Below are 13269 nucleotides of genomic sequence, written 5' to 3'. Positions count from 1 at the left end.
ACTTCAGTCTTTTTTTTTAACATCCCACATGGCACTGGAACAGTTGCTTTAGATGTCCTTGTTGTTAGCTATAACAATATTTAGTTGTATACTTTTGCTTTTTGCTTCTAACAGTGAAGCACTTCATCAATACCCTGACAGCACAGAACTTGCCAAAATCTGCCTTACCCAGTAATAAATATATAAAAAAAAAAAGTATCAGTTTTTGCTGGTAGTGCCTTTAAAGTGCCTTAAACACTCTAAATAAAGTAAAACTAAGCTTTGTGATCCCATATAAACACAGAAAAAGTCAAGGACATGCAACAGCAACCATTTGCTTGATCTTTCTCCCTGCTGTAAGAAACCCAAAATTTTGCCCTTAAAGCTCATCATTAAAATACGCTTGACAACGCCTTTAAAACAAACCAAATCAAAGCCTTAATCAGATCCTAAAAATCATAGATTCAACCCTTTCAAATGAAATTCAAGAATCAATTTCAAAGCATATTTCTTTTTATTCAAAGCATATATTTTTTTTTATTTTTACAATAAATATTCTCTTTTGAGAAGAAAATGTACATGGAATGTGAAGCCTTCAAGAATCTATTGTTGTTAACCTCAAAGACATTTAAGTGAGAAGTAAGGCTCAAGTTTGCAACAGTGAGGATAACTAAGTGCTGAAGAGAAACACCAAAGGGAATTGTGGATTCTCTGTTTCCTTAGGTCCTAAATTAAGACTACATATGTTCTGGTGGAGACTCTTTAATAAAATAAAGGTTTCTGTGTTTCATTATAAATCTATGAGACTGGAAACCATACATGAATTTAGGCTAACTGACCCAGCAGGTCCCTCTGGACTGAGCAGATCACAGACTGTACCTGGGAATAACACACCAAACTACCACAGTCCCACTGAAAATTAATGAGCTTATCTGTATGTAAAATTTTACTAGGAAGAAAGGGCAGTTCAGCCTGTTTTTCTGTAGAGGAAATACATTGGATATCTGCAGGCCACTGTCAAGTTTATGGGGCAGAACTGACAATACACTAAGAGTAGCCTGTCCAGATACAGAGAAAATCCAGATACATCCACTTCAGAGCTACCTGTGAGTGAGATGGGAGAAACCCATTTAACCAAACTGCTTCCAGAGATGCCAATGCTAGGTCACCAAAATCTCTTGAAATCAGTAGAATTCTCGCTTTTAAAGCAGGAGGTACAAAAACCTACTTTAAAAAAAGTTACTATTTTAAAAATCACATTTTAAGCCTGAACAGAGCAGGAAGTTAGTATAAATAATATCTTGTTTACACCTGAATGTTGGAAACCAATAACTTGAGGTCAGCACCCAAGCAGAGATCAGATGAAAATGGTCAGTGTGACATCAGCACACACTGACTCTGGTGCAGCACTTGACACAGAGGTGGTGACACTGATGACTTCAGCCTTCCTTCCCAGGGACCTTTCTGGAAGTGCCTGTGCTTCCTTGCTAGCTGCACGTGGAGGCTGAGCAGAAACAGAGCTAACACCTTCGCTCTGAGGCTGAACTCTGAGCTCCTGGAAGGCAGTAAAAATGCTTCCAGCAGAAGGGACTCTTAATTTGGAAAACCTCTTGCACTGCCAGTTTACAATAGAGACTGTCAGACTGCATAATTCATACGCAGTAGGGAAAGAAAAAAAAAAAAGAAAAAAAAAAGAAAAAGCCCAAAAAGCCCCAGTGTGATCAGAGCTTAGGCTGGGAATGTTTGAATTCCTGACGCATTGCTGAAGCCTCTCTGGAGCTCAGCTATATAATGGAATCTTTATCAGACCATCAACCAATTGTGATACTTATCTGCACAGTGTTGCATTTTGGGTTAAGTGATAATCCATCAAGGCTGGAAATCATTGTGTACTTTTTAAGTTGCCTACTTCATTACTGCAAGCTGACAGCTGGATGAATTTGTTAGCACTAGAAATATTTGTCCCAGACACAAAGAGCAGGTTCCTAATATATGATATTATGATATTTCCTTTCATGTGTTCAGCATGCCTGTAGTTTAATCTATGTCTCATTTATGATATTCATTTACTTGGCACACCATTCCGGTCATGAAATCTATCTTTATTTGTTCCAGAATGCAACAGCCTCATTTGATGAATAATATGACCAAATAATGTGTAATAATGACGACAGTCTTCATCTTACATCATAATGGCTGTTAAGCAGAGAAAATTGCCCTTTTATAAATGGCACAGGTCTCTGCCTTAGTTTGTAAAGGTAGAAATTGCAAAGAACGAGCACTTTTCATGGCAATGGAAGTAACTAGCCTCATGTGGGTCATGTTGCCAGAATTTGTTTTGGTGGTTAGACTTCATTAGTGATGTGCATGTTGCCTTGAGGATTACTCTTGGATTGATATTACAACTATAAAACATCTTTTAAAAGTATCTGAGAACTGGAAATTTCACACAGAAGCATTTGGGTCCGATTTTGGTCTGCTCACAACAGACATCAGGATATTTCCATTTCCATTTTTTAGCATGTAGTGATAATGTAGTTTTATATTTATTTTCACACTGCATGAAGAATTTTCTCCTTCCATAACCACATTCTGCTGTTACTTACTGCCCTGTTGCCTGAGACACAGAAATAAATCTTGTGTGGATGCAACAATACCCAAAATTCTTAACTACAAAAAAAAAAAAAAAAAAGTTCTTTTCATACTATGTTTGTAGTCCAGCCTCTTGATTTGGACTTGATTTGATTTGGCGTGGTTTTGGTCTGTGATCATCACACATGTGAACACTTACTGTTTGCCATTATTTTAATTCTATGGGGACCTAGAAATCTGTAGGAATCCAGTCAATAAAGTATGAAACTGCTTGAGATTGTTTGTTTGCTTAACTTGTTGTTTGTTTTGTGTTGGTTTTTTGGGGGGAGGGGTGTTGAAGGGAAGGGTTAAATTTTTCCTTTTATTTTTTTTTTTTTCAGATTATGTTGTAAGAAGGTTTTCCTGGCTCTGTATCTATCAGACCTGAAAACCAAAGAGCTCTTTGAATTAGAACAGATGCTACAATCTCCTCTGTTGATCTTAAACCTGTGAGCTTTGAGAATTCGCAGCACTAATTGCACCACCAAGCCTAACTGGTGGAATGAAACCCTAATTAAATGGTGCTTCAGAAAAGCAACAAGTACTGTGTAACCCCTAAAACAGGCACTGTGGACAAGTAAACCTCATGAAAATATTGGTGTAGTACTTAAAAAACTCCAAGTCCTGCTCACAACAGGTGTATTTTGATGTAAAAAAAATCCAAGTTTGGTCTACCAGCTGGTTGGAGATGCTAGGGAAGGTTTTCCAGCTATTACTCAGCTGTAGCTTGTGGATGTTTCACCTGGGTAACAGCTCTGACCAAGGCCTCTGTTCAGAGGTTTTGGAAAAGAGGCCTGGAAAATAAGTTTGAGATCTCATCATGGTCTAACATAGGTTTATCATGAATTTTTAACACACCATCTATACAGCTGAGGAGCAAGTAGGTCAAAAAAATAATGGTAATGAAAGAAATCGGTATAAAATCAAGAGATGGCAGCTCTTGAAAGATGGATGATGAAGACTTGAATGTCTAATGGAAAAATAAAAAAATCTAAGGCACTGTTGTTTAAATCTCAAATTGTTTGGCCTTCTGACAAATCTAGACCTTGGGTAAGCCAGTAGGAGACTAGTATAAAAGTAGGGAGAAAGAATAAATAAAACCTAGGAAGTTTTGGTTTTCCTACACAGTTTGAATAAAGCCAGCCACAAATTAGATTTTATGTTACTGCTACAACTATAAAGTAGCATATAAATGAACTGGCTTTTAGCTGGCTGTCATAGGAAATTGCTTTTAACATCAGACAATGATCATTTTTATTATCAGAGCTGAGTGCAACTAAGCACACACAACTATATTCAAAGTGTAAGTCTACCCTTATCTCTTTTCCCCCTCACATACTCTATAGCTTTTCCTTGCCTTGTTGTTTCTTTCTTTGTCAATATCTCAGCTTGCCAAGTTATATTCATCAGATCATGGGAAAGAAAAATAAAATCACAAGGAAAGAACTGGTAATGTTTAGCATTTTTTAATAGGAAAAAGCGTAAGGACTACAAGCACTGCCCAAGAAGTTTCTGCATTTAAGCTGCCTATAATAACCCAACCCCACAGTTACTCTAGTGGGGTTGGGTTTTGGGGCTTTTGGAATTTTAATAGAGACGTCAAGGTAAAACTAGGGGAAAAAAAAAAAAAAGTAATATAATTTTTTTAGCTAGGATGGTTGTCATTTATGCTATTAAAAAGAAATATTCGCAGTTAAAGTCACAATAGTTTTCAAAATGATTACATCCTCAAACCCCTCCTTATGCCACTGTAAACTCCTAAGTTTAGCTCCACAGATTTCCTTTAAGAAATCTTTATTTTATCCCAGGGCCAAACCAAATAAAATCAAAGTGGGTGATAAAAAGGCAGTGATTTCACTGATATATAAATGTGTGCATTTTTTGTCCTTGTGGTCACCCTGACAAATAAACTCTTGATCTCCCCAGCAGCTGCCTGGGAGCAGCATCATGTCTGTGCTGCACACAACAACTTCTGGAGATGTTTTTAGGCGCTGCTATATAAAGCTTTGAACATTCTGGTACAGTCATCATCCAAGTGAGTCAGCTGAGCCTGAATCACTCTGATACGTGGGATTGAAGTGAATGGATCTGTCTTTTGAGATTGGGATGCTCTGGCATTGCTACATTTCCACCTGTTTGGGTGGTGCTGGTGGAGGTGAGATTTCAGTCTTCAGCAATAAGTCAAAATAAACAAGTTTTATAACCTATTTAACTTTTTTCTGTTCCTTGATAGAAATAGGATTTAAACAAAACAAAACAAAAAAGTTCTGTTCATGTGTGTGTGGGGGGGTGATTAACATAATGACAGCCCATGGGAAGGTTTTATGTACATTTGCATGCACGAGCTTTTTCCCTCTGTAAATCCAGAAACACAGAGCTGTTCTGACTTGAGGTGGCTTCTCCTAGACTGTTAATCACACTCCCTCTCCACCTACAGGACTTGGACAGATTGGCACAGCACCACCTAAATTAACTTTACGCTAACAAAGAATTTGTCCAGTGGAAGCATCCCTTGTTTCACTGTTGGGATAAACCCACAATCCTGTTCTGCTTCTTCCCAGTCATAAGGGGGAAAAATTGCATGGATCCATGCACAGCTTTTGCAAATAGCATTACATACATCTGATAGAAAGACATCTACTCATACAGTGTATAATTATTCTTTCAGCAGTCCTCCAGATTTGTTTCCTCTCATACATTTTATTCTCATTTTGTCGTACATTCTTCATCACGGTTATTAGGCTTTAAGATACCCTTGACAAATATATAAAGGGCAATATTCCTCACTGGCAGCAAATTATGTTTAGGGTTTTTTGAGTTAGTAGGTAATGTACCAGTAAAAGAATAATTAATTCCTGAAGGACTGAGCACAAAAACAAGAATACGTTTGTCTGAGAAAGTGAGAAGTTTGACTAAACAGAAAGTTTATGAATTATCATGCTGTCATCCAGCTGGATCAGTAGCCTTTTTCATGTTGTTTACTAAATGCCAGGCAAATTAGGACAGCAATGAATCACATGGTTCCAGAATTAACTGACAACTTTTGGAGAATTTTTTTTTCCCATGAATTAAGGCTTTTGGTAATGAGGAGGTACAATAACCAGAATGCAAAATGCCTTGGATTCACAGATTCCATTGGCTTTTTATGCCCTGTGTCTCATGTCTTTAAAGACATTTCCTGTGACTGGATGTGAATCAGCACATACTCAAAGTGGACTAGGTTAAAGCCATGCAGAACAGAGGAACATCTTGTAAAACTTACCTGAGGAGATTCTTAAATATTAAGCACCAATTTTAGAACAAAATTAGTGAAATCTGTCTAGAAAGTTTATTATTCCAGCTATAGGGAGCCCAGTTCAAAGATATTACTAAATAGCACACACTACCCTACAGTCTGGGGAAAATGTGTTTTTTTAAGTCATGGTCCAATAAAACATGACAAAGAAAAAAAAAACAAAAACAAAACCAAGTTTTGATATTTGAGAATATATGGATAGTTTCTCAACTTAATGTCCTTATATATTGTTTCATGGCAAAAATCGTACTGTAATACGAAACAGAGGCTGTCAAGGGGAAATAAAGGAAAATACATTTCTGTGGTACCTTTTGCTCAGCTAGCAACAGATAGCACTGAAAAGTCTGATCTCTGAAGTGGTTTTTATGTCATTTTTACCTTTGTGGGGTGGGTGCTCTGACATTTGAGATGAGGTTCAGTCTTGTATTTCAGGATGGCAGAACTCCACAAGCAGGCACTGAAAGTCTGTGAACATTATTTGTTTATGGGTCCAAGAAAGATAGGGGATGAGGAGACCCAAGGAGATGCACCTTGCCCACTTCCCTCTGCCAGGGGAATCAAGCACTTTGAAAGAAAGTCAGGATGAAGGAAGTCATAGAACTTAAATATCTGAATATCTGAAGTCACTGTCTCCCATGCATTTTCAAATTTTCTCTGCTAAATGTATTTACCACTAATTCAGGGAATCATTTTCCCCATTGAACTTGGAAAATAACTCTTCATCAGTCATATTGACTTCTGTTTTGAAAACAAAACCAAGCAAGCTGGTGCTTTTGGCTTCTTTGCAGAGCATATCTATAAGTTTTCTGTCCTTGTTCTTTGATCTGTCTCCATTTGTGGCCATTTTTCACTGTGACATCCCCCCCTACCCCCCATTAGAAGCAGCACTCCAGTTGTCTTCCACTGTTGGCTAAAACACCAATTACTTCAGCCTTGTTCTCATTATTCATGATTAATTTCTTTTTTGTGTTATTCATCTAGTTTATTTCTAAACACTCTTGTTTTGTTAAATTTCTCCCAACTTGCTCATTTCATTTTGCACCCAGTTTCATGTCTGTTTTCCTGCTTCGTCCACATTGATATCTTCCATTACAGTAACCTCTTGTTTTCGTGTTTTAGTGATGTGTGATATCTCAGACTGTTAAAAAGTCAACTTCATTAGTTTATTACATGTGCCCTATTTTTTCCACTGCAGTGGGATAAACTATTATTTTCCTTTCAACACAAGTTTTTGAGGGAATGGACTTCCCAAACTCATTTATCCCTTTGATTATCTCAACAGACTCTATCTACCACTTCTTTGAGGTTGAAGTCTCATCTTTTAGCCATTTTGCTGCATTCACCTCTTTCTTTCTGGGAAAAGCAAGTGCTCATCATGTTCCAGCAACTGATCACCCAATTTTCCTTCTTTTACTTTCGATTAAAGCAGCATCTCTGTAAGTGTAGCATCAGATTACATGCACTCCCCCACGTGTTAGAGCTGAAACTTAGGAGAGAGTTCTGCCATTTCAGACCTTTCTGTTGATGCTGGACACACGAACAGTGAAAATGAACTCTCCACAGGAAAGAAAATGAGGCCCTAAACCACATTTAGGAGGTGAGACAAGGCATTAAAAACATCAGTACAATCATAACAATGACATGGTTATGACCACACAACCAGCAGAAGAAAACAATTCATGAAGGGCAGCAAACTTCAGCACAGCACACCAAGAGCATCGTCCTTCCAGGGTGTGAACCCTCTGAAACTTACAAAAAAACACTCTTTATAAAGACATGGCAATTCCTCTCATTATGTTCCTTTTCAGGAAATGTTCCTCTTGCAACCTCTTAAAGCCATGAAATGGGCTGTTTTCCATGGCCTTTTTCTCCTTCTGAAGGAAAAGGACTACTACAACACTTCCTCTCTTCATTAAAATAATAGCAATTTCACATTAAAAGTAATATTAAAGATTAAAAACTGTAATTTTAGGTTTGATGTCAGTTTATCGCTTGAAGGCCACATTATGAAAATATCTGTGCCCTGTGGAGGAAGAATTTAGGTGATCTGACACTATCACAATCTTTATTCTTCCAAGTTAGGCAGCTCACTACAACTGACTAATAACAACACTTCCAGAAAGAAAAGATTTTATAACTGTCTTAACTTTCCTGGCCTAACTGCACCTCACTATCTCAATACTTGCAGCGTGGCAAAAGAATATATCCTCTCTTCTTTTGCATTGAAAGCTTTCAAGAGACCACATAGGAACCTTCTGCCATTTCATTTACCACGAGAGATTTGTAGCCACCCAGAAGATTATAATCTACAAAACCTTCTGAGCACATCTTCCCTATTTAACAGTTATCTGATCAGCCACTGAATAAAAGAGTAAAATAACCTTTATACTTTGCTCATAAAGAAATGAAGCATTACTAGAAACATTTGAAAATGTACAGCAGAAAAATCCCCAACAGATGGGGGTCAGGGAGGGGAGAGAGAACTTTTAGCTCATTTACTCCAGCTCTGGTGAGATAACAACATTCCTAAATTAGGAATGCCTTAAACTGTAAAAAGCTAACAAGGGTGATGCAATGCAATGCCTCCTTGTTATCAAGCAAGATTTCATCAACAGAAATTCCAGTGCTGAGACACCTAGCTTGCTTTAAATGGTAGCACCCAAAATAACCAGTCTTAAAAGGTCATGTTTATTTAAAAATAACTTGCTTGCATTTTACATTGAAGTTAATTTACTAACCTTAAAAAATTAAATGCAAATGTATACAAATAATTTAAGCATCCTGTCAAAGTTCACATACACTCTGCTAGAGCAATGACAACATTCAAGGTCATACAAAATCTTTCTTAACCCACGGATCACCCTGTGGATTAGCCTGTTAAATATATACTGAACTGAAACGTTTGTACTCTAGCAATTTCTATCCTTGTTAAAAAAAAAAAAAAAAGGAAAAAAAAAAAAAAAGAAATCCACATGAAAGCTCTAATTCCCTATTTATCATGTGCTTCCCAGGCCATAACAAAGAAGGATACTGTACCTCTGATGCTGGTGGCTGTTGCCGATGTGGTTGTGCTGGCTGTTAAGGCTACATTGGTTGTGACTGTTGCAGTGGTAAGGGAGGGGATGACAGTAGTGGGAAGCAAAGTGCTCAAAACATCTGGTGAGTGGAAAAAAAACAAAACAAAACAAAATAAAATCATATCATGCAAACAAAGGAGAACCATAACAGTGGTTTAATTTGTAAATACAAGCATGTTGAAAATGGCTAAATTAAAACATGATTAACATAAATTATTACAGGTACAATGGAGTACCTTTAAATTCTTGACATTTATCACTCTCAATTTGTATATCTTTGAGCACACGGAATTTAAAACTCTGTTAAAATGACCACATTTCCACAGAACGAGAGAGTGACAGTTTAAGTGACAAGAATGCATTTCTTCGCTGAGCCATTTTAAATGTCTCACGTAGTAGAAACCAGATACAGATGAAACATGCTGTGTCAGAGTGGGAGATGAAAAAAAACACCATCATGCTAAAATAAACACACACATGTTAACGAGAAATGGCTGTATGTTAAAACACCCACTTTTAGACAGACTCAATGAAGGGAAAAAGGGGAGAAAATGCTACTAACTATAAGAGCTGCTTTTTCCGGATTGCTTTTCTTCTTCCCACACATTTGCTTAAGACACAGTTGTCTGCTAAGATCCAGAGCAGAGTATATTTCAAAATCTTTGCCCTAATCAGCAGGAACAGTCATCTTTCAGTCATCCTTAATGCTTACAATTTATTGTTAGTACACATCAGCATTTTTTTCAGACACCTTCAAACTCAAAATCAGAAATTATAATAATATTACTGATAAAAAAGCATGCATGCAAATCAGAAAAAAATCATACCAAAAATGATGACAGCATCCTATAAAAATAAAACAAAACTATCAGGTTTCGCTCAAGCAAGTGCAGGTATGCCAGGATTAGGAGCTTGACTGCTTCTCTGCAGAGGAACCAACAGCACCTGATGCAGAATGCACCAGTACAGAGCAGAACACAACCAGATGTACACACAGAAAATACTTTGTTAACATAAATTTTTGTTAACAAGCAATAAAGACCAATAGGACTTTGCTAATAAGGTGATTGCAGGTTTTAAAGAACAAACAAAAGCTCTGAAGAGAACTGGAGAAAAGCACTTCTGAGAAGACATAAAAAGCATCTGACTTTTCAGATTATTTATATTGCAGGTTTGAAAGGGAAGGACTCGTTTCTCAGCAGTTGATGGTGAATAACCCATTCCATACTGATCTCACTCAAAATATTTCTGAAGGGTGCTCTTCAGTGTGGTCAAAGAGCAAAAATCTGACCCACAATCTGTCTTCCCTTGCTGTGGAAAGAAATGCAATTGGTCCCTGGGTACCATCAATTCTGACTGAAATCAATGGAAGCCCAGGTAGCTCAGAGCTTTTCAGTATTGGGCCCTACAGAACACACTTCAGACACCAGGTTCTTGAGTTCAGCATTGTTTAATTACTCTCTTATGGCTTCAACGTAGCATGCTTACCTTATTTCCATGCTGGATGAGAGATTATATTCAAAGTTTAAAAGTCTCCTTGCCAGTTAAATACTATTTTCTGTATTCCCCTGGTTTTGATACAAAACACCACTATGCTCTCTGGAATCTCTACTTGTGTGATGTTCTACCTCTGAAGTCATCAGAAAACAGTGTAAGATCCATCTTTCATCTGTACACTGATTTTTAATCTAATGAACACTGATATTTAATCTAATTCCCAGTATAAAATATCCTCAAGACAGAAAAATTAGAACAGGCTTTAAGAACCCTCACAGTTGTAGCCATATTAATCACCAGGAATAATGATAATATTACCTGGAGTGTGAGTACCACAATAATGAAATAGAACTGGGTATAACAAGAATTAAAAATAAATTAACATGTTAAAAAGATACATGTCACATGGACTGATCTATGCAATTTCTTCTCATAAAGGGAAACTCCTTTCCTGATAAGTATCTGTTAAAAATTAAATCAAAGAGAAAAAAAACCCACCTACTTCATAAGGAGAGCAAAACCTTGTTTATTAGGAAAGCTTTATACATCACTCTTGTACGTAAAACTAATTAGTGTGACTCATGGTTCCATTCATTATCTTTCTTAAATACCAATTACTTAAGACTGGAGTGACAAGTTACGGTTTTTTGACAGTGCTATCCAATCTGCAAGCAAGCTGTTTACCTATTTTACCAAATAATAGCTTACATGAGTCACTGGTGAACTTAGAACTTTCTGGTTTCTCTTTTGATTGAAGCATTTCAAACAAGATTTCTTATTTTAAATGAAAGGCTACCTAGGAAGCATTCTAGCTAACATGAACTAGGATATGTCAGTGTTTTAATACAGAAGTGATCTCATCAGATTAAGAATAATGAAAACTTGTGCAGAAATTAGTTCCCTGATGGAAGTCATAAACTCTGATGCCAAGCATCAAAATGGAAACCTAGCAGAAGCCTCAAAGAAAAACATATTCTCAAAAAGGATGCAAAAACAAGGAATAGCACTCAGCTTCTTTCTTTCCAGAGTGAGGTGAAATTCACCATGCAAACGATTGCATCCGATTGCTTCGCTCACAGCATTACAAGGATTTGCTCCTAAAGACCCCAGAACGAGAGAGAAACCAGGAATCAGCAGCCTGAGGAGCCTCACATTGCTCAGGCAATGTTCAAAATGTTAAAAACCAGCTTAGGTTTGAGGCTCTGCCCAGTGGAATTACTTCATTAACAACATGAGTCTGCCACAGGAACGTGCAAAGTAACCAAATAGCTCATAGCTCTGCAGATGACACTTTTTGGAATGCCTGGACCATAGCTCATCCTTAAACCCTACTCTGGACAGCCCAGATCCAAACACAGCACTCTGAAATGATCCCCACATTGAAAAGACTTGTGTGTATGGTGCTGAGTCTGACAGAAAGGCTCCTATCAGCTCTTCCAAGATTTATGGATTCTCATGGAAACATTGCCTTGAAAAGGGTTTTGCAATAGAGAACACAGAATATGCAGTTCAAGAAATAAACGAGAAGTAATGTCCACTGCTCCTCAGTCTCTCATCATGCAGTGCAGGTGTAGGAGGTAAATGGGTTTGGAGTTGCCCAAAAGCACGTGGACTACAGATAAAAAAAAATGGTATTTAATAGCAAAAACTTCTGTTTAAGCCTTATGGGTCACTGTGCTTCATAGAGGATATGCTGCTCCATTTCATGCCAGAAAAGGGAGTTACAATTCGACCTGTTTCTTCTCGTCCTGCAGGACTTTTGGTCATTTTTTTTTAATGAAATCAAACCTATCTTATTTCACTAGCGAGGCACACGTTGTCATCCAGAGCTCCCTGCTGGCAGCCGCTCAGAACATGCTATCAAAAGGACTACGTAAATTTGTCCTCTTGAGCTTTCTGTCAGGGAGGATCTTAACAGAATGGATTTGCAGATTTCTGCCCAAGAAATCTGTGCTGGAGTGAAACTAAATTCCACTTCCTTGTCTTGCAGTTTCTGAATCTAGTTGTACACAATGTTCAGCTGAAAATGAATTTTTGTTTATGCCTCTCATGCCACTAAATACCAAGGATCATTATGACCAAGAGACCTTGCAGAGCAGAACTTTTTAATTCAAGTAGCCATACCCAAATCACTGCACCAGATTGCTATTTCAATAATACTAAGGTATTAATCCTTAGCCTCCTGTGAAGCAGAAAATAGCTATATTTTGCAGATGGGGAACCAAAGAAGATAGAAAAGCCATGCTCAGGGGATCTAGAAGTCAAGCAATAACTGCCTCCATTAATTTTGAAACCTCACTTCTAAACTGGATGTTTGTTGACAGACAGATATTCAGTCAAAAATCCAATAATGCAATTAAGTTGGTATTAACTTCATCATCTAGCTAGCTTTGAAATGCAAAGAACTCATGGAGAACTAATTGTTTCCATAAAAGCTGCTGGAAATAGGAAATGGGTTGACCTTCACACCAAGGGACTCCCATGGACTGACTCTTTGTCACTTCTGTTCCACAGGTTCCAGAGGTGAGGCTTGAACTGGACATTCAGTAGGAGGGATGGGCTCCTGAGCCCTCTCCAGGGGCACAGGGAGGTTTGAGCTGAGCTGCAAACGCTCAGCCAAGAGCCCTCATTTCAGGGAGGACCTGAGATGCTGCCAGAGCTCGGTGCTGCAGAGAGGGGAGTGAGGAAGGCTCTGGAAAGGTGTTCCTCATGGTGCTGCTGCTGCCTGTTAACATGCCTCGAGCAGGACCAGGGGAGAGCAGCCAGCAGGCGACCTGAGGGCTGATTCCC

General features: G+C 38.0%; 1 protein-coding gene across 1 annotated transcript in view; it reads right to left on the bottom strand.

The window, feature by feature from the left end:
• Positions 1-13269, bottom strand: part of CADM2 (cell adhesion molecule 2) — a 574383-nt gene that overhangs the window by 35315 nt on the left and 525799 nt on the right. Inside the window, exon 8 of the mRNA XM_058829687.1 lies at positions 8942-9061. Coding sequence (XP_058685670.1) covers positions 8942-9061 — 120 coding nt within the window. The remainder of the gene's footprint in view (positions 1-8941; positions 9062-13269) is intronic.

Source organism: Poecile atricapillus, chromosome 1, assembly GCF_030490865.1.
Source record: "Poecile atricapillus isolate bPoeAtr1 chromosome 1, bPoeAtr1.hap1, whole genome shotgun sequence".
NCBI classification, from domain to species: Eukaryota; Metazoa; Chordata; class Aves; order Passeriformes; family Paridae; genus Poecile; species Poecile atricapillus.
Note: the sequence above shows the minus strand (reverse complement) of the source record. Positions and strands in the feature narration are given on the sequence as shown.